This window comes from Nematolebias whitei, chromosome 22 (assembly GCF_014905685.2).
Source record: "Nematolebias whitei isolate Nwh7 chromosome 22, NemWhi1, whole genome shotgun sequence".
Lineage (NCBI taxonomy): Eukaryota > Metazoa > Chordata > Actinopteri > Cyprinodontiformes > Rivulidae > Nematolebias > Nematolebias whitei.
This window is the reverse complement of record NC_056519.1, coordinates 24,305,554-24,330,106: the sequence shown is the minus strand read 5'-3', so window position 1 is coordinate 24,330,106 and position 24,553 is coordinate 24,305,554. Positions and strand designations below refer to the sequence as shown.

The window sequence follows — 24,553 nt, the reverse complement described above, 5'->3', positions numbered from 1 at the left end:
CCCATGCCACAAGCGCTCATGCAACCCCATACCATCAGTGATGCAGGCTTCTGAACGGAGCGTTGATAACAACTTGGGCTATCCTTGTCCTCTCTGGTCCGGACGACATGGCGTCCCAGTGTTCCATAAAGAACTTCAAATCGTGACTCATCTGACCACTGAAGTCTTCCATTTTGCCACACTCCATTTTAAATGACCCCTGGCCCACTGCAAACGTCTGAGCTTGTGGAGCTTGCTTAGAAATGGCTTCCTCTTTGCACTGTAGAGTTTCAGCTGGCAACGGCGGATGGCACGGTGGATTGTGTTCACTGACAATGCTTTCTGGAAGTATTCCTGAGCCCATTCTGTTATTTCCTTGACAGTGGCATTCCTGTTTGAGGTGCAGTGACGTTTAAGGGCCCGGAGATCACGAGCATCCAGTAGAGTTTTACGGCCTTGACCCTTACGCACAGCGACTGTTCCAGATTCTCTGAATCTTTTGATGATGTTATGCACGGCTGATGATGATAACTTAAAAGTCTTTGCTATTTTACGCTGGGTAACACCATTCTAGTATTGTTGCACTATCTTTCTGTGCAACAATGGTGGAATTGGTGATCCTCTTACCATCTTGGCTTCTGAGAGACACTGACACTCTTAGAAGTTCTTTTTATTCCCAATCATGTTGTCAATTGACCTAATTAGTGTTAATTGGTCTTCCAGGTGTTCGTTATATGCTCAATTTCCTTTTTCCAGCCACTTATTGCTACTTGTCCCAACTTTTTTGGGATTTGTTGACATTGTGAAATTTTGAATCAACATAATTTTCCTCTAAAATGTTACATTTACTCAGATTAAACTTTTGATCTGTCATCTGTTATATTACGAATAAAATATTGACATTTGCCATCTCCACATCATTGCATTCAGTTTTTATTCACAATTTGTTTAGTGTCCCAACTTTTTGGAATCCGGTTTGTAATAAAATATTCAATATGGTTACCAAAGCTACATTTAAATGGCTTTAACTCAGCTGTTTTTACACATATAGAGCTGAAATTTGGTGTGGTTATAGCTGAGAATGTTCCCCGTCACATACTGAACACAAGTCAAAACTCCAAGATGGCCACCAGCGCTTATAAGAAAAAAATACTATAAGTCATTGATTTTTTTTTTTTGCCACATTGAGCTGAAAGGTGGTAGCTGCGAGCGAACCCCAACTTTTAGTACTGTCAAATCAAAATTTTAAAACGACTTTGATGTGGAAGTCCCCGTCAAAGTTTCTCCAGGAACTTTCTAATAATAATTCAGTTTAAGATGGCCGCCACAGCCAACACACCTTGGGAAACATAAGACTTGTTATAATCCAGTCACTTTTATGGATTTTGTGCCAACATTACTTTGGTTGTAGCTGAGAGTCATTTACAACACACATTACAAGTGCAACTTATTGCAAGAGGTCTTTGCTTAAAACTTTAGGATTAACTGTTTGAATCAGCTCAGTCTGTCTGTTAGCAAAATATCTAACAAACAACTGAATGGACTTTTATTACACTTTGAGACTGTAACCACTGGATGAAACTCTACAAATGATTAGCTTCCAGAGTCCAACAAATTGAAGATAGTTGCCTCAGCTAATCGACATTAGCCAACACAAAAATGGCTATAACTTAGTTGAATTTTCATAAATTGAACTAACTTTAGCTGTGGTCGCAGCTGAGAGTCATTCACAACTCAAACTCTGAGGGTGACATCTTCCAGTGTTATTTGAAGGTTCATGGGTGACAAAAGAACTCCAGCTCTCTCAGGTCTCATCATAAGAAAGTCTAAAACTGTAACAGGAAAAGTGGCCCTGGATCTGTATTACTTTAAACAATCTTTATTTGTGTGAATGTCTTCATTAAAGTCCAGAGCATTATTCTTGTAATACTTCAGCAAATGTATAGCTTGTGTCCTCTTCATGCATTTTGTCATTTTTTTCCACTAACTGAACCACAAAAGCTTTGAGTGGAAAAACGAGCCAACGGTCTGTTGCCTCATCAAATCCCACTTGGCTCGCTGAGCAGAAACAATCCAAGTCTGCAGCAGAGGCCCTGGAGCGGGACACACGCCTCCGTGATATTAGTCTCTCAGAAGTGGAAGGAAACATGTTTTTCTTTTTCTTCCTTTTTTTTGTACAAACAAAAAGCTAAAAGCTGTATCATGCATTTGTGTTCACCCCATAAGTGAACATTTAGTAAAACCACTTTTCGCTGAAATTCCAGCTTCAGTGATGCATGATATATTAAACATTCTTTACGCCTGTCGAAGGCAGGCATATCATGTCTCCATCTGTTTATCTAAACAAGCTTTACTATCTAAGGAGCCATTTTTTTCTCTCGTCGTCTGAAGACGCAAAACACAACACAGCTTATAAAGTTTCATAAGTTCGTATTTTCATTTTTACCTGTTATGACAAAGAAAAGCCCCAACAGAAGTGTGATGTGCACGTCTACTTTGAATTGAACACTAAACTATACAGGCAGATTTGAGTCATTCTCATATTTGTGTATAAATAACCTAATCAAAACTAGCTCACTTTTAAGTAAATAAAACATAAATGTGGAGCTTAGCAGCTGTTTGGCAACAAGTCCAGTCATCTCGATGCTAACCGACCCAAAAATGAAAACATCCATCCATACATCCATCATCTTCCACTTGTTCTGGACTCAGGTTTCGGGGCAGCATCTTCAGCAGGGAGGTCCAGACATCACTTTTCACAGCCACCTCTTCCAGCTCTTCTGTGAGGACTCCAAGGTGTTCCCAGGCCAACCGAAAGACGTAGTCTCTCCAGCGTGTTCTGGGTTTTCCCCGGGGTCTCCTCTCACTCGGACATGCCTAAAGCACCTCCCTAGGGAGGTACCCAGGAAGCATCCTTACCAGATGCTCGAACCACCTCAACTGGCTCCTCTCCATGTGGAGGAGCAGCAGTTCTACTCTTGAGTCTCTCTGGATAACTGAACTTCTCACCCTATCGCTAAGGGAGAGTCCAGCTACCCTGTAGAGGAAACACATTTCAACCACCTGTATCCACAATCTCATTTTTTCAGTCACTACCCAGAGTTCGTGGCCATAAGTGAGGGTAGGAACATAGACTGACCAGTAAACAGAGCGCTTTGCATTACAGCTCAGCTCCCTCTTCACCACAACAGACTGGTACAGAGTCCGCAATACTGCAGATGCTGCACCAATCCGTCTGTCAATCTCAAGCTCCATTCTTCCCTCACTCGTGGACAAAACCCGAGGTACTTGAACTCCTCCACTTGAGGCAGAACCTCGACCTAAAGAGAGCAATCCACCCTTTTCCGGTTGAGGACCATGGCCTCAGATTTGGAGGGGCTGATTCTCATCCAAGCCGCTTCACACTCGGTTGCGAACCATTCCAGGGAGAGCTGAAGATCTTGGAACCATGATGCCAAAAGGACCACATCATCTGCAAAGAGCAGAGATGGAATCCTGAGGCCACTGAACCGGACTCCCTCTGCCCACTGGCTGCACCGAGAAATTCTGTCCATAAAAGTTATGAACAGAATCGGGACAACAGGCAGCCCTGGCGGAGTCCAACTCCCACCCTGAAGGGGTCCGACTTACTGCCAGCAATGCGAACCAAACTCTCGCACCGCTTGTTTAGGTCTGAACAGCCCGTAACAAGTGGCTCCCAATCCCATACTCATGGAACAACCCCCACAGTGGACCTCGAAGAACATGGTCGAATGCCTTCTCCAAGTCTACAAAACACATATAGACTGGATGGGCAAACTCCTATGACCCCCGAGGACCCTAGTGAGGGTAAAGATCTGTTACAGTGTTCCACGGCTAGGACGGAACTCCCATTGCTCCTCTTGGATCTGAAATTCAACCAACGATCGGACTCGCTTCTCCAGTACCCCTGAATAGACCTTACCAAGGAGGCTGAGGAGAGTGATGCCCCTATAATTGGAGCACATCCTCCAGGCCCCACTTTTTGAAGAGGGGAACCACCACCCCAGTCTGCCAATCCAGTGGCACTGCCTCCTGTGGCACTGCCTCCATTGTCAATGCGATATTGCAAAGGCGTATCAACCAAGACAGCCCCACAACATCCAGAGCCTTAAGGAAATCAGGGCAAATCTCATCTACTCCCAGAGCCCCGCCGCCGTGGAGCTTTTTAACTACCTCGGCGACTTCAGCCATGGTTATGGACAGACCAACCCTGGAGTCCCCCAACCCAGCTTCCTCCATCGTAGATGTGCTGGTGGGATTGAGAAGGTCCAAGAAGTATTCCTTCCACCTCCCGATGACATCACTGGTTGAGGTCAACAGCACCTCACCTTCACTGAACACAGTGTTAGCAAAGAGCTGCTTTCCCCTCCTTGGCCGCCTGATGGTTTGCCAGAATCTCCTCAGAGCTGACCAAGAGTCTATCCAGGGTCTTACCGAACTCCTCCCACATCCGAGCTTTTGCCTCAGCAACAGCCAAGGCTGCAGACCATTTGGCCCTCCGGTACTCCTCAGCTACCTCCGGAGTCCCACTAGCCAACAGTTCCCGATAGGAATTCTTCTTCAGCTTGACAGCCTACCTAACCTGGGGTGTCCACCACTGAGCTCAAGAATGGCCACTTCGAGAAGCACCGCCAACCTTGCAACCACAGCTCAAGGCAGCTACCTTGATAACTGAGGCACGCAACATGGCCCACTCGGACTCAGTGTCCCCTGTCTCAGCTGGGATGTGGTTAAAGCTCTCCTGGAGGTGTGAGTTGAAGATCTTTCTGATGAGTTCTTCTGCCAGGCATTCCCACCAAACCCTCACTACGTGTTTGGGTCTACCGGGTCTGTCTGGCATCTTCCCCTGCCACCTGACCCATCTGACCAACGAGGGACATCGACATACCGCTTGTCAGGTGATGAATTGATCAGCGCTCCATGAGATGCTAAAAGCTTGAGATATTGTTTTATAGCCTAACTCTGCTTTAAACTTGAACAACTTTTTATTCCTGACCATGCTGGTATGTTCGTTGGTCTTCATGATGCTGTTGATCACTCATGTTCTGCAACCTCTTAGGCCTTCACAGAACAGCCGGATTTAAACTGAGATTACATTACACACATGTGAACTCTATTTAGGAATTAGATGATAGGTAAGTGCTCTGGAATTTAGTTCAGGGTATTAAAGAGGATAAATGAGCACCACCACCGCAATTTTTATTTTTGTAAAATAATTTGAAAACAGCGTATCACTTTCCTTCTACTTCACAATTATCTGCTACTTTCTGTTCCATCACAAAAATTCTAAGAAAATATAATGAATTTTGTGATTGTAATGTGACAAAACATGGAAAAGTTCAGAGAGTGTTTATCCCTCCCAGACCATCAGGTGATTGTAGTTATGAAAGAGTTTGTTATGTAACTCGAAGAATCTTGCTCACCAGGCTCTCTGTCCTCCTCAACAAAGGACTTCATTCAGTCAGACACCAATAAACACTGTTCCAGGGTGGGCTGCTAAGTGTCCCACCAGTGACCGAGATCGCCAACATAAGGAGACGGGTTTAGTCCATTTATATTACATATCATTTACCTTTTAAACAGACAGATTTAAAGATTAATTTGAATCTCTGGTAAGCACCATTCATTACTAATTTCTGTTCTGTAGATAGCATTACTGTAAATGTTAGTTTTCTTCCTTTCTGTTTATACTTTCAATTCAATTCAGTTTATTTATACAGCACCAAGTCACAACAGAAGTCGTCTCAGGGCACTGAACAGAAACATTCACATACGTTAAAAATGCTGATTAATAAAAGTTCTCTATCTAAGGAAGCAGCAGATTGTGTTGAATCTTCACTTTGTCGCAGTCTCCCATCCTGAGCAAGCACAAAGGAGACAGTGGAAAGGAAAAAACTCACTTTTAACAAGAATAAACCTCCAGCAGAACCAGGCTCAGGATGAGCGGCCATCTGCTTCAACCAGCTCACAAAGAAAAACATTTCTTGCAATTTCTTCTACATGTGGACAAAAGTCTGTTTTTCTTCATTCAACCTTTATTTTTACAGGCTAGTCTCATAGCGACTCAATTTACAAAAGGGATCTGTTCCAGACAGAACATAACATGTAATTCTATATGTGGGCGAAAATCTGTGATCTAAAGAGACTAAAGAATGTGTTTTTGGCCATCAAGGGCATCATGATTCACAGATCTCTCTTATAAATGAGTCCTCGAGGCTCAATGAGACTAACCTGTATAAATAAAGGTTGAATGAATGATGTCTGGGTGTTGAGACCATTGCGGACTGCCTAGTAAGGCAGCCACCTGTTATTATCCACCTGAAGAGGGTCCTGCTCTTCCTTCAACTTTAATGTGGCCTGAACTGCTGCTCTAGAATTGCGCCGCTCAGGGTGGCTACATGTTGGAGTAGCTCTACGTTCATTTTGAGATTGTCCTTTTGAAAACTTTAATTCCTCTGTTTTTCTGGATATAAATCGCTTTTTTCAGATGATTACTTCCTCTGGTATTGGATGTTGTGCAGCTGTAAGGATTTTTACTGAAACCTTTTTGACTTATGGACATTTGTTTTGATGCGTAACTATGGAAACAAGGTGGTTTTCAAAACTGGGAGCTGCCGACTAACATCTCATAGCTCAAATATTACCTCAAATACAGCCCCAGATCCCAAATGAGTTGAAAAGGAGGTGATGTGGATGCATTCCCCTCTACCTGGAGACAGTGCTCGAGTGCCTGACCACCGAGATCTTGGAGGTAGCGGGAAACGCAGTTCTTGACAGTGGGAGGACCAAGATCATCCCCCGGGACCGGCAGTTAATTCTACAGCGACGAGGAGCTCGGCAGGCTGCTGGGAGAAATGGCCATCGCTCGGGGAGGAGTTCTGCCCGGCATTCAAGCAGTCCTGCTGCCCAAGAGGACGAGAGGTCTGTTGGGTTTGGGTGGACAGCATCTGCAACCAGTTTCTTCAGATCCACTGTGGGACGGACTACTACAAGAGATTCTTCCTGCCCACAGCCATCAGCATCTATAACAACTCTAATGAAACCAGAATGATGAGCTACAACAACAGTTTATTCCCCTTTGGGATTAATAACATATTTTTGAATTGAATTGAATTTGAATTGAAATCACAACGTGTCCCCCACAAATGTTACGTCAAAAGGACCGGCTTGGAACCATGATGTGTGCTATTGCTTTTATTGGCATTTTGAGTTAGCATGGCAACGTAATTTGCAAACAAAGACAAATTTTCTCATTGATTCAAACTATAAATCAGCCATTTTTAGAGATATTAAGCTGAAATTTGTGTAGTGGTAGCTGAGGGCTGTGCCCACCATAGGCCAGTTTGTATCACCTCAGACATCTGGCTAAGGTAAAGGCCATCCTCACAATAGAAACTGGAAACAGTAATCCATGGCTTCATCACATCTCCGCTGGATTACTGCAACGCTCTTTACCTTGGAGTCAGCCAGTCCTCCCTCAGACGTCTCCAGTTGGTCCAGAACGGTGCTGCTCAGCTTCTAACTGGAGTTCAAAAGAGGGAGCACATCACCCCCCCCCCCTCTGGCTTCACTCCACTGGCTGCCTGTTCATTTGAAGATTCTTTTATTTGTTTTAAAAGTTTAATGGTTTTGCCCCATCCTACCTCTCTGAGCTGCTTCACCCATACTCTCCTGCTCCTGGAGGTGCCGAGCTCCAAACGGAGGCTCAGAGGAGACAGAGTTTTCTCTCCAAGACTTTGGAACGATCTCCCTCTTCCCATCAGACAAGCCCCTTCACTGTCCAGTTTTAAAACTCTTGCATACAGCACTTTATTGCAGCTGTGGTTGTTTTAAAGGTCTTTAAGTTAAGGTTAAGGTTCTTTATTGTCATTCGCACCACATGTGGTACATGAGGTGGAACAAAACTGTGTACCCAGGGTCCCAGTTACATCCAACAAAAGAAGGATGTAAAGAAAAACAGTTATAAGATCTAAGGTATGAACTAAGAACACACTAAGTACTAGTAGTACAAAAACAATACGCCAACATTGTTATTGTTATATGCCAATATTGTTTAACAATAAATAAAGTATTATTGTTGTTTTTTTAATTATTATTATAAATACTGAATTCAAATAAAAAATCAAAGATGGCCACCAAAGCTACATTTAAATGTATTTAACTCAGCTATTTTTACGCATATGGAGCTGAAATTTGGTGAAGTTATAGCTGAGAATGTTCCCTATCACACACTGAATCCAAATCGAAAATCCAAGATGGCCACCATAGCTTATAAGAAAGAATACTATAAATCTTTGATTTTTTTTTTTTGTTGCCATATTGAGCAGAAATTTTGTGTGTTGGTAGCTGAGAGCGAACCCCAACACAGTGCTGTAAAATCAAAATTTTAAAATGGCCACCACGTGGCAGTCCCTGTCAAAGTTTCTCCAGGGGCATTCTAGTTCTGAGAACATCATTCTTTCAGTGAAGCATGGTGGTAGGAGTATTATGCTGTGTGGATATATTTCATCAGCAAAGACTGGGAATCGTGTCTGCCTTAAATGAAGGATAGACGGTCAAAAATACAGAGAAATAGATTTTGTCACCTCTTTCTTTGTTTGTCCCTTCAAGGACCCAGACCCACAGACCCACCACCAACCCCAACCCGTCCAGGTTTGCCCAGAAGTTTGGAGGGACGGAGAAATGTGCTCGTTGTGGAGACTCTGTGTACGCAGCTGAGAAAATCATGGGGGCGGGCAAGGTGAGGACTTGATCCAGAGCCTACTTTAATCACAATATCTGGTTAAACTAATCATTTTATGAACCAGCAACTACACCATCTGTTTTTAAGTTTTCTGAAAGTTTTTTTGACAATCTAACTACTTTAACATACTTTGTGCTATTTTAGCCACTCATACAACAAAATGTTCAGCTCATTCAGAATGGCTGCTATGGCTGTTGGTTGAAGGATGAATGTTGTCTTCAAAGTTAAACCTGCCTCACTTTTTTGAGCAATGATGATGATTTCTGACTGAAAACTTGTGAACCTGAAACTGTGTTTTTTGATGTTTATTGTGTTAATGTGTTAAAGGGTCTCCAGACGATGTTAGATTCAGCTGTGCATGAAGTGAAAGGAAACCTACATGTTGTTTGAATAGTTTTTAAATTGTCTTGCTTTAGGCTGAAAGCATCAGACTAATGGTTTCTAAAGTTGTGGCATCGTTTATATGGAGAAGTTTTTCAGCTAGTACACCCCTGAAGACCTAGCTGTGAAATATTCAGTCCACTTTTTCACAACAGACCCAACATTCTTGCTTCTAAAAGACAAAGAGGAGATGTATGGATGAGAGGACATGGAGGTAGTTGGAGTGAGACAGAGTGAGATGGAGGAGGATGACTCGCTGTGGTGACCCCTGAAGAGGGGAAAATGTAACATGTTCTTGCACCTCGTAGTTTGTTTTCATATTTACATTAACAACTAGGGCTGTCGCGATAAACAGTAAATCAATTAATCGCATGATAAATGAAAATTATCAACGTCCTTTTCATTTATCGGCTTTATCGTTTCTTCACGTCTCTCTCTTTCTGAAGACACTGGATCCGTTACCTGTCCCAAATCGCGTTTTTGTATCGTTAAAAGCAACTAAGTTGAGGAGCTAAGCTACGAGCTAAGCTAACCGGCCGACCTCGGGGAAAAACCTCCGTCTTGTCGAAGCTCCAAAATGCACGGTTGAAACCCGTGCCTTAGTGTAAAAAGTTGTTTTTCTCTGCAGAAAGAAGCAGAGAACTTGTTTACTGATTTTTTTATTAAAAGCGTTGTGTGAAAAATGCTATGCTAAAGAGCTCAAACCACACCGAGCGTCCGCCATTTTGAAAACAGAAAAACAGGAAGAGACAGCCCATGTCACGTCAAGGGGCCTCCCTCCCATTTTTCTTAAAGAGACACGCTGCTTGCTCCCTCACTATCCATCCTTCAGTTCAAACAATCTTATACTGCCATCCAGTGGTAAAAAAGATACTACAAGAAAACTTACATTTCTTCTTAAATTTGACAATAATTACTAATTATTGTCAAATAAAAAAAAAATATTATCGTTTATCGCAATAATTTCAGAGACAATTAATCGCCCAGCAAAATTTGTTCTCGTGACAGGCCTTCTAACAACTAAATGTAATCATTCCACATGGACTAACTTTAAATAACTCATCAACATATAATTCCCATTTTAATAAACTATCATTATAGTTTTAGTGTGAAATCCACCCTCTTACCCAGAAAGTGTTGGTTTGGTCAGATCCTCCAGGATCACAGCGTGCATCGGGAACCACATGTGTGGAACTGGACTAAATGCACGTGGTCCACATGCAGGAGGTTTGGTGTGGTCCCTGCAAATGACAGAACACAACGTTTCCAACTGAAGCAGCCCCATAAGAGCTGCCGGCTCGCACGTTAGCGTGCAGATCAGAGCTCAGGACTCATACTTCTGACTTCTGTGGGATTCTGCAGGATGTATTCCTGGAAAGGAAGAAGGTCGCAGAGTTTCGGCACATTTGTGAAAAAGAAAATAAGTCTGCAAAAGAGAGGGGAGGGTTTTTCTAATTTAAAATGAGTGTGGAGTGTACATCTTAGCTGACGGCTTGTGGATTCACTAATGAGCTGATTTATAGCAGATGATGTCAGAAGAAGCAGAGCTGTTGAGGTTGATCCTGCTGAGAAGGGAAGGAGCCACTTACTGGTGAAACGCTAACCTATAATTTGATGTAATGAAGACATTCAGAGCTGTCCCAGGCCGGGTGGAAAGTTTTATTTATTGATTTCTTATGGGTTACTTGAAACAAAGTTTTACTGGATCAAAAAACATCAGCAGTTATGAATCAAAATGTTTCATTTGGTCATAACATTGCTCAGACCTAAAAATGTGCGATATGAAAATATGTGGCTTTAACATGATGAAGTCAGAAACAACAAAAGACGTAACGTTCCCTGACAGAATGCATGTCGCCCGCTTCATGCCAGGGTTCAGATCGGCTTCAGATGGGAGGAAGAAAGAAGTTGCAGTGATTTTAGTCAGACGTTAAAAGTAACAGGATGTGGTCCCATGCGAGATCTTGCAGGATCTGTTTGCACTTGGACTTTGTGTTGTGAATGATTCTCAGCTACTACCACCCCAAGTTTTTATTCAATATCTATTAATCGGGCTGAGTTATGGCAATTTTTGTGTTTTTTAAGCTCGACTGGCTGTGGCGCACATCTTGAATTATGTTGAGTCCAAAAGTTAATCAGTTATAGATGTCGACCCGTAATTACTTTCTGGAAATTTTCATTAAAATCTGTTTAGTTGTCTGTGAAATACTTTGCTAACAGACAGACAAGCACATGCACACAGACAAAACACATAAGTATAATTCTGCCTTTGCCTTTTAATAAACTGCTATCAGTTTCTGCATTAGCATGAAAATCTTTGCGTTTCTTTTCTCAGCCGTGGCATAAGAACTGTTTCCGCTGTGCAAAATGTGGGAGGAGCCTGGAGTCGACCACTCAGACCGAGAAAGATGGAGAAATCTACTGCAAAGGTGAAATTAAATTAAATAAGACTGAACTGTTAACATAATTGCTAAAGTTAAAATAAGCTAAACAAAAGCCAAAAAGCAATTGCTAAAAGCTAAATAAGGCAAACCTGATGTTAAAAACTATTTGTTAAAGAAAGAACTGTTAACTGTTAATGTTAAGACAAGCAAAACAAAAGCCAGAAAACAATAGCTAATAGCTAAAATTAGCAAACCCTTTGCTAAAAGCTAAAAATATGCTAAACTATAGCCAAGAACTATTAGCAAAACAGTATAAAAAAGGTAAAATTAGCAAGACAAGCTAAAAACTGGACTTGGCAAAAACAGCTCAAAACAGAAATGAGCAAGGCAGTAACTAAAAGGTGATTATATATATATATATATATACAGTGCCTTGCGAAAGTATTCAGTCCCCTTAAACTTTTCAAACTTTTGCCACATTTCAGGCTTCATACATAAAGATATAAAATTTAAATTTTTGTGAAGAATCAACAACAAGTGGGCCACAATCGTGAAGTGGAATGAAATTTATTGGATGTGTCAAACTTTTTGAACAAATAAAAAACTGAAAAGTGGGGCGTGCAATGTTATTGGGCCCCTTTACTTTCAGTGCAGCAAACTCACTCCAGAAGTTCAGTGAGGATCTATGAATGATCCATTGTTGTCCCAAATGACTGATGATGATAAATAGAATCCACCTGTGTGTAATCAAGTCTCCGTATAAATGCACCTGCTCTGTGATAGTCTCAGGGTTCTGTTCAAAGTGCAGAGAGCATCATGAAGACCAAGGAACACACCAAGCAGGTCTGAGATACTGTTGTGAAGAAGTTTAAAGCCGTATTTGGATACAAAAAGATTTCCCAAGCTTTAAACATACCAAGGAGCACTGTGCAAGCAATCATATTGAAATGGAAGGAGTATCAGACCACTGCAAATCTACCAAGACCCGGCCGTCCCTCTAAACTTTCATCTGGAACAAGGAGAAGACTGATCAGAGATGCAGCCAAGAGGCCCATGATCACTCTGGATGAACTGCAGAGATCTACAGCTGAGGTGGGAGAGTCTGTCCATAGGACAACAATCAGTCGTACACTGCACAAATCTGGCCTTTATGGAAGAGTGGCAAGAAGAAAGCCATTTCTCAAACATATCCATAAAAAGTGTTGTTTAAAGTTTGTCACAAGCACCTGGGAGACACCAAACATGTGGAAGAAGGTGCTCTGGTCACATGAAACCAAAATCAAACTGTTTGGCCACAATGCAAAATGATATGTTTGGCGTAAAAGCAACAGCTCATCACCCTGAACACACCATCCCCACTGTCAAACATGGTGGTGGCAGCATCATGGTTTGGGCCTGCTTTTCATCAGCAGGGACAGGGAAGATGGTCAGAATTGATGGGAAGATGGATGGGGCCAAATACAGGACCATTCTGGAAGAAAACCTGTTTGAGTCTGCAAGAGACCTGAGACTGGGACGGAGATTTATCTTCCAACAAGACAATGATCCAAAACATAAAGACAAATCTACAATGGAATGGTTCACAAATAAACATATCCAGGTGTTGGAATGGCCAAGTCAAAGTCCAGACCTGAATCCAATCAAGAATCTGTGGAAAGAGCTGAAGACTGCTGTTCACAAACGCTCTCCATCCAACCTCACTGAGCTCGAGCTGTTTTGCAGGAAGAATGGGCAGAATTTCAGTTTCTCCATGTTCAAAACTGACAGAGACAAACCTCAAGAGACTTGCAGCTGGAACTGCAGCAAAAGACGGCGCTACAAAGTATTAACGCAAGGGGGCCCAATAATATTGCACGCCCCACTTTTCAGTTTTTAATTTGTTAAAAAAGTTTGACACATCCAATAAATTTCATTCCACTTCATGATTGTGTCCCACTTGTTGTTGATTCTTCACAAAACATTAAAATTTTATATCTTTATGTTTGAAGCCTAAAATGTGGCAAAAGGTTGAAAAGTTCAAGGGGACCGAATACTTTCGCAAGGCACTGTATATGTGTGTGTGTGTCTATTTTGGAGTTATATCCTTCCCTGAAGAAAACTCCCCCAGCTGCCACTGTGCTAACCATAACAACAAGGTGGTTTTCTACAGAGCAGCTGATTAACATCTCAAAAGCTCAAATAATACCTCAACTACAGCCCCAAATCCCAAATGAGTTGAAAAGGAGGTGCTGTGGATGCATTACCATCTACCTGGTGGCAGTGCTCTAATACTTAACTTCCAAGATCTTGGAGGTAGCGGAAAACACTGCCTGTGACAGCGGGAGGACCAAGATTGTCCCTCGACACCTGCAGTTAAGTCTGAGGCGACGAGGGGTGCAACAGGGTACTGGGAGAAATGACCATCGCTCAGGGAGGAGTTCTATCTGACATTCAGGCAGTCCTGCTGCCCAAGAGGAATGAGAGGTCTGCTGGGTCTGGGTGGATGGATCGGCATCTGCTGCCAGTTTCTTTGGATCTGCTGTGGGACGGACTGTTAAAAGAGATCCTTCCTGCCCAGAGCCATCTGCATCTATAACAACTCTAATGAAACCAGGATGAGCTACAACAACAATTAATCCTTTGGGATTATTAAAGTATTTTTGAATTTGAATTGAGTCATGAGGACTCATTTACAAGAGACCTGTTTTAAACAAAGAACACATATAAGGTACAGACAACAATAGACAATCATAAAGGCCCTTTTGCCTAGTTCAGTCTGCACTGAGGGGACATTGCATGCAATAATATCCTGAGAGCGCACGCTGTAGCTGCACTCACTCACGCAGAGACATGAAAGGAGGAGATGTATGAAGGCAGCAGACCAAAAAGTGATTTAAAGATGAAAATGTAGCAGTGAGAGAGTCTATGTGAAGTTATTGATGACCAGTTAACCAGTGAATACAGGGTGCTGTGATGGATACAATAGTTGCAGCCAGTTATGAATCTTACTGCACCATGATAGACAGCATCCAACATCTGCAGGGTGCTTGTAAGGGCGTTCATGCAAATAATGTCACTGTAGTCAATGGAAGGAAGGAAAGTTGCAGTTACAAGGTGTTTCCTAGCATTCAGAGTTAGACAGGATTTATTTCCGAAAAAGAAACCCAGTTTAACTTTCACTTTCTTTACCAAGTTTTCGACATGAGGCTTAAAATGAGGCTTTTCAAGGAAGCTGCTGAAAATGGAGGTTCGCTTGATCTTGACCAATACACATCCTCAGTTCTGGGTTACATTAGTACATGTACTGACACAGTCTCCACTATCAGAAATGTTAAAAGCTACCCAAACAGAAAACCTTGGCTGAATGCAGAGGTGCGTACCCTGCTGGAAGCCAGGAACACTGCCTTCAGGTCTGGAAACTCAGAGGAGCTGAGTAGGACAAGAAAAGAGCTGGTTGCTGGTATTAAGAGGGCCAAGGGCACATATGCAAAGAGGATCGAGGGTCAATTCATCTCACAAGACCCTCGGAGCATGTGGAGGGGCATTAAGTGCATAACAGATTATAAAGGAAGGAGTGAACAATGCCCCAAAGACCCATCTCTGCCTGATGCCCTCAACAAGTTCTATGCACGCTTTGAAGACCCGAACAGACCACCCAGCACCAGACTCACCTCGCCACCGGATGAAGAGCATCTCAGCGTGACCTCAGCAGAAGTAAGGAGTACCTTCAGGAGGATTAATCTGCACAAGGCAACTGGCCCAGACAACATCCCCGGAAAAGTGTTGAAGGAATGTGCTGATCAGCTCTGTGAGGTGCTGGCAGACATCTTTAACACCTCACTTACCCTGGAGACAGTTCCCACCTGCCTGAAGACTGCCACCCACCATCATCCCAGTCCCAAAAAGCTCTACAGTGACTGGTCTGAATGACTATCGGCCAGTGGCCCTCACCCCGATAGTCGCTAAATGCTTTGAAAAACTGGTCATGACTCGCATCAAAACAACCATCAACATCAACGAGGACCCTCATCTGTATGCATACCGTGAGAACCGATCAACAGAGGATGCCATCTCCTCTGTGGTCCACACTGCGCTCAACCACCTGGAGCAGAAAAACTCTTACGTCCGTATGCTCTTTGTGGACTTCACATCCGCCTTCAACACCATGATCCCCCAAACCCTGATGGACAAACTTTCCACACTAGGACTAAGCCCCTCCATCTGCAACTAGGTACTAGACATTTTAACAAACAGACCACAGTTAGTGAGGATCCACAACCTCTCCTCCTCCACCATAACCCTCAGCACTGGCTCTCCTCAGGGATGTGTGTTGAGCCCCCTCCTGTTTACTCTGCTCACGTATGATTGTGCAGCTACCCATCCAGGCTGTCACATTGTAAAGTTTGCAGATGAGACAGCGGTGGTGGGATGCATCACAAACAATGATGAGTCCAGCTACAGGCAAGAGGTGGAACATCTGGAGAGCTGGTGCAGAGAGAATAACCTTCACATCAATGTGAAAAAGACAAAGGAGATGATTGTGGACTTCAGAAGGAACAAAAACACCTACACCCCCCTGAACATAAGAGGATCTGCGGTGGAAGTGGTCTCCAGCTACAAGTACTTGGGTGTACACATGAATGACAACCTCAGCTGGAGCAACAACACCACCAGCCTGATCAAGAAAGCTCATCAGAGACTCTACTTCCTCAGACGGCTGAGGCGAGCTGGTCTGGGAAGCTCAGTCCTCACCTCCTTCTACAGGTGTGCAGTGGAGAGCATCCTGTGCTCGAGCATCAATGTGTGGCATGGAGGCTGCACAGCTGCAGAAAGAAAAGCTTTGCAGAGAGTGGTGAAGGCTGCACAGAAATCTGTTGGAATCAGTCTCCCCACCATCACAGACATCTACACCTCCAGATGCAGGAAGAGGGCCACCTGCATCATGAAGGACCCCACTCACCCAGCACACACACTTTTTGCCCCACTCCCCTCAGGAAGGAGGTTAAGGAGCATTAAGTGTAGAACCACTAGACTGAGGAACAGCTTCTACCCTGAGGCTGTTAGACTCATGAATCTCTAACTAGAATAATCACTGTGAAAAACCATATCATGTTGCTGCTGATCTGTTTCAGTGTTGCTGCTGATCTGTTTCATGTTGCTGCTGATCTGTTTCAATGTTGATGTGTTCATGCGTGCACATCTGCTCACAGACTCATGTTCATGTTTGTGCTGATGTTCAATGTTTTATGTTATGAGTGCTTAGTGTATATTTAGTTGATGTTTTTCTTAGTTCATATCTTAGATGTTATTACTGTTTTTCTTATACATTTTATTGTTGGATGTAACTGGGACCTTGTGTACATAATTTCGCTCCACCACATGTACCACATGAGGTGCGAATGACAATAAAGAAACTCTGACTCTGACTCTGACTCTGAAAAGAGAGATGTGAATCGACCAAAATAGCCAAGGATTTGTAAGAATCGACAAACTCAAAAGGGACACCATTGTCAGATAAAATAAAAGGAAGGACTGCTGGGACATGACATGCGCAGTGCAACAGTAGTTTACACAACAACACAGACACGTGAACCCCGTCTGTGGGCGTAACCACGTACGCCTGTGTTTTACCTGCCTGTGTGCTGAAACCACGTGACACGTTACAGCCAGTACCGAAACTTGACACCGAAAGAAGAGTGACGTTTCAATACATACACCGACCGGCGCAGTTCGGTCGGTGCCACAAAAGAACCTCGGTTCGGTGTACACCCCCAGCTGGGACCCCTTTGTTTTTATTAGCATTTAGCACCAGTTTGAGATGGAACAAATCTGACCGGATGATGTCAAAAGCAGACTGTGTAAGCTGAAAAACTTTATAGCAACTGTTTTAGCTCAACAATAAACAACTGTGTTATCAGCATAGAAATGCAAGGATGCATCAGGAATGATACTACATTACTTACATAGATTGTGAAGAGGGTGGATCCCAAGACTGAACCTTGTGGTACACCATTGTTAACAGATAGCTGGAAGAAGTACCATTATGTTGAACACATTGCCTCCCTCCGATCTGAGAGATAACTAGAGAATCAACCAGTAGTGTGGTCTGAGAAACCAATTTCTGAGAGCTTATGACACAAGATGTCATGATCCACAGTGTTGAAAGCTTTAGACAGGTCTAAGTAAAGTTCAGCACATCACAGCAAAACATCACAGTTTTAGTCTGTCCTCTTTACTCTGAGCTGTCTCTACCTTACTAATTTACATCAGTTGTTAAAATAGTCCCACAGATTGAAAAAAAATGATATGGAGGGTGACAAACATCTGCCAATCTACATAAATTGCTCCAACCTACATAGATGGTGGTCACAGAATGACCATTATCACATTTGACATAATGTTCAGTTTCACAATGACACAGAGTCAATTAAGGAATTATGAAGTGTTGAGGAAAATAATATTGTGCAATACATAAACATTGAATTGTACAATCAGAATCAGAATAAAATTTATTGGAATTGCACCGAGGTACAACGCGAATATGTACGTACAGTCGTCCGAAAGATGGGCGGAGTGCACGAAGCTGCAACTACAGGAGAGCGCGGCCATTTTATCCTTATCAGATAATAATCTTAGATAGGAAAAGGGGGAGAAACATGAGGGTAGATGGTGGTATTACAAAAAAAGATCTTTCACATCTTGTCTATCAGGACACGATTTGAGACATCAAAAAACTCTACCAGCAGCACAGTTAAAACATGATTACATTTGTATTTGACATCAAGGTGTTGAGATTTGTCCATGAACGTTATTTCAGATCAGCCACAGTTTCTGAAGATGTTGTTCCAGCCAGCAGTTCTGATAAGCCTGCACAGAAAGTTCTCAGGGGTGGGGGTGGGGGTGGGGGGGGGGGGGAATAGATGGAGCTTTTGTCCTTGGGTACTCAGCCTAGAGTCCATCTGGCCGTTCTGGTTCCGAAAATGCCTAACTGTGGGATTCCATTCCACTGATCCATGCTATGAGTCTCCTTCAAGGTCGAACCCACCACGCTGACGAGTCCCAGAAGCCGCAGGTGGTCTGCGATTCCCAATCGCCTCCATCTTACGGTTAAGCTTGTAAACCAGATGATTTAAAGTTCCCACAGCGAGGACCAGACCTTCACACTGACTCGGAAGCTTTTCCATGGCCAAAACTGCTCCCGATGTCTTCTTCAAAAGTCGATAAAACAGAGCCCCGCCGATGCCAAAAAGCACAGTCCCTGCTATCATAAGTCCAAATATGTAAACGTCTTCAACATCCTCCTGAGACAGAACTGAGAGGCACATCATCTGCCACATTCCCCACAAATCCATGACGTACCCCACAGCGTGAGTCTCAGCTGGACACACAGGTTCCCCAGGACCTTGTCGCTTTGATGAAAAAATCTTTTCAATAGAGTTGAACGCCCACGATACCAAATCCATAATCTTCTTAATTTATGTTCGGGAGATGAGACCCAGGCGCTTCAGACAGACAGAGAGCAGAGCAGGAAGAAGGAAAAAAACGGGGGAGGAGAAACAGAAGCTGCCACCTCGATCAAAGCCTGGGAGGAAGCTGATTATCGATGAGATCAATAATAATATATTTCCATCACGTAGTCATGGAGTTCCTCAAGTTTGAGTGTTTGGACAAATACTCTTTCTTCTTTGTATTTGCTTTTATGACATGCTGGTATTAGATAACATAGGATAAATTTCCAGATATGCTGATACTAGTTGAAACTTCATGAATCCAATCACTTACTTAATAAAATTAAAACTTTTAAACTCAGACAAGAAGTTGTGGTCTTTGAGCATTTTAGGAATCATCAGCGCAAGCGTTCTCCAATTCTGGTTAGCATTATTTAGGACTCCTGTACGGATCTACAAAATTTTGGTGGATTTTCATGTGCCAAGTGTCTCGAGGATCTGCATATTTTTCTTGTTCTCAGATTGCAATCATTTTTTCCTGTTTTCATTGTTGGGTGCTCCGACATCATTTAATCTTCAGCTTCTATATTTATTCTCAACACCTCCATTTTTGTATTCAAAGCTGTGTTGTCGGTTTGTTCCCTGCATTTTCTTGGTCTTTTCATTCAAACCGTTTGGTTTGACAATTCCTTCTTGTAAGTCCTGGATCTGTGTCAACAACGCAAAATTTTTCTGCACCACAATTTTATTCGGATCGCTGATTTTTACTGGATCATTCAGGTTTAACTTGAGCTCTGTCAGTTTTTAGCATTTCTAGCCTTTTCCATACAGATGTTTTCTTCCAAAGCTTTTTGATCTTGGAGTTTGTTACAGATATCTTTGACTCGTTTTCCAGCTGTTTGTTTACCTGACGGATCATATAAATCATATCAGCTGTTAAAATTAGCTGTTTTATTTGTCTGAACTTATTGAGGACACTTGCTTGTTTTCCCAGTATGAGGTCATCTGAGGTGATCACATCCAAGTCCACGTGGCTCTTACATCAACACAGTCTGTCACGGCAGATAAGGGTGATACTGTAAGTGTTTGGCTGGATGACATCAGCCCATATGCAGCTAGCAGCTGTTTGGAAACATCTGTAATCAGACCTTCACAATGCTTCCTCTCATGTTTAGTTAAAGTGAAGACACGCGGGCGTCAGCTGATGGATGTTTGCTCAGTGTCATCATGAAACCCTGCTGTGATGTTGTTCTCTTAGCTGACAAAGCTCAACAGTTCTGTTGGAGACGTGATGTTTCAAAAAGCTAACTAGAAGCATAAAGTAAAAATAACGCTAGCTTAAAGCTAAAAGTAGCAAAAAAAAGTGGAAGATTAAGCTGGAAATGAGCAAAAATGCTGAAGCTGATTTTAGAAAATCTTTTTAAAGCAACAGAAGAATAAATCTCTGTTTATGTAGGGAATGTATTTGTAAATAAGATAATTATTTTTAAAAGTATAAAAGTTACAAAAACCAAAAGTCACAGCACCCGTCACCTGAACGAGCCGAACGTTTTGAAGCATGAATGGCTAAATTACCATAAACTATGCCGAAGATGTTAGACTGCAAAAAACATGGGGGAAATGAAAAAAACAGGGAAACAGAATGCTGAGTCAGCGTTCAGGCAGTAATGGCACCAATGACAACACAAAAATTAAAGTAATAAAAAAAATATGCCAGCAGGACTTGTTTTAATTTTAATATGATTTCTGGTGTTCATTTCACGACACACCTGGTATTTTTTTAAACTCCCAACTTTGGAAACCTGTTCTTGAGCATTAAACTTATTGTACAACAACTTTTGTGATATCCAAAAAAGTTCAATCTGGTCCTCTGGACATTCAAAAAAAAAAAAAACAAAGCAAAAAAATATAGAAACGTTTCGTCTCTCATCCGAGAGACTTCCTCAGTCTGAGGTGCTGTATTCAGCTCAGTCTCTTAAATAGCACCTTCTCAGAGTGGATCAACCAGTTTTGCTGCTGACAACCAAAACCAGCTGATCACATGCTCAAGAAGGACCATCAGTCTAACAATGGATCATTAGCACACTGATGGCTGTTTATTATTCATAGAGGGCTGAGTGATACTAGCAATCACAGCATTGTAAGAGGGGGACAGTTGAACCCGGAGGCCTCCACCCCTGTTTAATGATGGACGGTTTCTTTTCACAAAGATGGCCTCCTTTACTCCTCCCTCAAACCATCGTTCCTCTCTGTCCAGGATGTGAACATCTTCATCCCTGAAAGAGTGACCGCTGGCCTGGAGATGAGTGTAGACCGCAGAGTCCTGGCCTGATGATGTTGATCTTCTGTGCTGGGCCATCCTTTTGGGATTTTTCCTCATCTCCAGGCCAGTGGTCACTCTTTCAGGGTAAAAGTGCCCTGAGACAACTTTGTTGTGATTTGGCGCTATATAAATAAACTGAAAAAAAAAAAAAAAAAAAAAAAAAACTCATGTGGTGGAGTGAAATTATGTACACAGGGTCTCAAATTTGATGCCCAAATTAAAATTAAATATCTGTAACTTAGTTGACTTCAAATGCAATAAGATTATCAATGAATGTTTGTGACAAAGGATTTACTGATTACAACAAAGATTCCTTCAAGAAACCTCCCAGTATAAATCATAGAACCATAATGATTTCTGCTCATTTTAATATTGTCAAATGGACTAAATCTCCTAAAGTGAAGGAGAATAATTTTAAAATAATAATTAAGATATATCCTGTAGCCATGTTTCTGCAAAGATTTAAATTTGATGTTGATTTGTGTGTCTTGTAAATCACAAGATGAATCCCTCAAGTATGTTTTTTTCATGTCAATACAAAGTGTTTGGTCAGACATCAGAAACTGGATTAATCTCAAACTTAACATTCATTCTTTTGATGCTGATATTTTACTTTATGTGGATAACTGAAGCTCAGCTTTCTCTGATGTCATATAGTCATACTTATAGCAAAGTATCACATTTACTGTAGTAAGAGGAGACATAATAATCCCTCCTTCCTGTTTGATGAACAATTTTAAGTCGTACTATTCTTCATTAAGTGGATTAAAAATCTGCAAAACTGCTAAAATCATTTCACAACAGATAAAACTTATTGTTTTAATTAAAACAATGTTTCTCAAGAAAAAAACCTGATGAGCTTGTCAACAGGTAAGGGGCATTTACCTTCGGGACAAATTGAGGTCGTCGATTGGTCAGTTACTGACACGCCTTCTGAGTTGATTGACAGGTCGCGCCATCGAGGATCCGATGAAAAAAAAAAAAACGGGGTGCAGCAGCTGCGCTGGGTGGAGGTGGAGCTGCACAAATGCAATGCAGGACTCCAAGTAAAGCAGGAGATAACCAGATATTTTGCTTGTGGCCTCACTGCCTTGGGCCCCTTAGAGATCATGGGCCCCTGGGCAGTTGCCCATATGGTTAATCCGGCCTCGAGTGTAATTTATTTTGGGCCCAGGCCTCCCTCACAAAACAGATCTGTGATCTCACTGGGATTTGCCTGGTGAAGGGGAATAAATAAATACATTTTTCTTTCTCAGTCAGTGCAGTTTCATCTCTTCCAGTCTTGAAACACTCTTAAAACTGGTCACAGAAAGTTGGGCTTGTGTGTCTGAACCAGCATTTTTAATGCCTTTTACTGGTTTTATACAAACACAGTTGAAGTTTGATGATTTTTGGAGATTTTTCCTACTGACACTTGATGTCCAACACTATTTTTTTCTGTATGATTTGAAAGAAAACATGGAAGTCCTGTAGAAATGAGTTATGGAGCACGAAAACAAAAGTACCGTGCACGGCCAGGCTTCAGTTTTAGTTTAGCTTAAACATTTTTCCTCAAAACTGGATCTTTGAACGTGTCGTATCTACTACATGAAACACTAGAAACCCTTACGTATTATGATCATCAGTCTTTTACAGCTCATATTGAGAATTGTTAGGATCTGATTTATTTTAAATCATCTACGAGTCCTCCAGGAATTTGAGTTCTTCGAGTACTTATCAAACGCTTCATGAATTACCAAAGCATGTCCCGAACGATTCTTTAATTCCCAAAGGTTGTCCTGTATATTTAAAAGGCTGTTATTAATGATAAACATATTTTTGCACCTGAATAGCTAAAATAATTTCAGGTTTTGCAAATCACCTCATTCCATTATTTCAAACGTATTGTAGTATAATCCAGATTAGGATTTATAGTTTTGCTTTTCTCTTACAGCTTGTTACGCCAAGAACTTCGGCCCCAAAGGGTTTGGTTACGGCCAAGGAGCCGGCGCTCTGGTCCACGCTCAGTGACGGCTCGGCAGGATCTCGTCGATGGGCTCGCTCCTCGACAGGAACGTTCGTTTCTCGTTTCAGATCTTCGTGAAGTGCTTTTGTTACAAATAAACACAAAGCGACGACATTTGACTGTATTTTATTATTAAAGCCATTAAAACTGAACCATGCCCGTATGTTTACATCTGAAGCGGAGTTCCAGTGGTGTCTGAAGGTGGGCAGAGAGGCACTGGAGATGATCATGTGCTTTATTTTTTTCTTACGTCACATGTTGAGCTGGGAGCTGCTGGAAGAACTACTGCGGACCGATGGAGCCCAGAACGAGCCTCGAGTCGAGAACTCTGAAAGTTCAAACACTTCAAAAGGCGTCTTAAATTCAAGAGGCGAGCTACGGATATGAAACGCAGCCAGGTCATGATAAACGATTAGGACCACTCAAGTAGGAAGTGATGTTTGTGTTACTCAGGATAAACCAACGTCAAAATTAAAGTTGAGAAAAAGATCATTCAAGACTAAACCGGAGGAAGTGAACTCCACCGCTGCCTGCGTCTTCTTTCATTATTGTACCCGAGGGGGCTACGGGTCCACTTCTACCGGATTAACCGTAAAACACATAACGCACACAAGTGTAACGGTATTTTATTTCAACTAGTCCTCGGAGATATGAGACAATCGCTGCAGAACTCAGAATTTTTCAGTCGTCCCCAATAAGAACCTCAAACATCTGAAATGTGTGAAAATAGCTTCAAATATCTTTCCAGACAACCAGAAACTTTGATCATATTTAAAAATCCATACTCCGTGTCTGTGTTTGAGACTAATGTTATCCAAGGCGGCGAGTAGTACGAGGTGCCGGGCTGCGGTGGCTGTATATGGTTCTTCCACATGCAACCGAGTCAATCACTAAATGGTTAAATTGCCAGTACGTCTAGTTTTCTCAGACTTCAGTCACTCAACCCAACGAGACACCAACACAGGAGTCGGTAGAAAAAAATTGGCAAGTTTTTCTTGATTATACTCAACTCTGCTGCGCGACCCACAAATATATTTTTCTAACAAACGTGGCACCATTTCAAGGAAATAAACTTCTCAACCGTATAAGATTTACTGCCAAGAAGCATCACTACAACACAAAAATTCAAAATGGTAAAAAAAGGATCTTGTACACCAAAGCTTTGGGCAATCAAGTTGACTGGGCTACAGCAACTTTCATGTTTTGCATGGTCAGTGGCGGTGGCGGCCATCTTCAATCACGTTGACTACAAAATGTTACCACTTGCATCCAATGATTATGTTCAGCGTT

General features: G+C 42.2%; 2 protein-coding genes across 2 annotated transcripts in view; both read left to right on the top strand.

The window, feature by feature from the left end:
* Positions 1-24,553, top strand: part of LOC119428279 (cysteine and glycine-rich protein 2) — a gene marked incomplete at its 3' end in the record, with an annotated part of 103,718 nt that overhangs the window by 12,491 nt on the left and 66,674 nt on the right.
* LOC119428556 (cysteine and glycine-rich protein 2-like) lies at positions 4,190-23,333 on the top strand. Its single transcript, XM_037696239.1, has 4 exons — positions 4,190-4,266; positions 8,611-8,740; positions 11,460-11,553; positions 23,192-23,333. Exons 1-4 carry the CDS (start codon positions 4,190-4,192, stop codon positions 23,266-23,268), a joined length of 378 nt encoding a protein of 125 aa, XP_037552167.1. The 3' UTR covers positions 23,269-23,333.

What these genes read in the sequence shown, in the direction of transcription:
- LOC119428556 (XM_037696239.1), top strand. Translation starts at nt 4,190, where the DNA reads ATGGTTATGGACAGACCAACCCTGGAGTCCCCCAACCCAGCTTCCTCC. An exon ending in AAATCATGGGGGCGGGCAAG is followed by an intron (nt 8,741 to 11,459) that starts GTGAGGACTTGA and finishes TTCTTTTCTCAG; the next exon opens with CCGTGGCATAAGAACTGTTT. An exon ending in TGGAGAAATCTACTGCAAAG is followed by an intron (nt 11,554 to 23,191) that starts GTGAAATTAAAT and finishes TTTCTCTTACAG; the next exon opens with CTTGTTACGCCAAGAACTTC.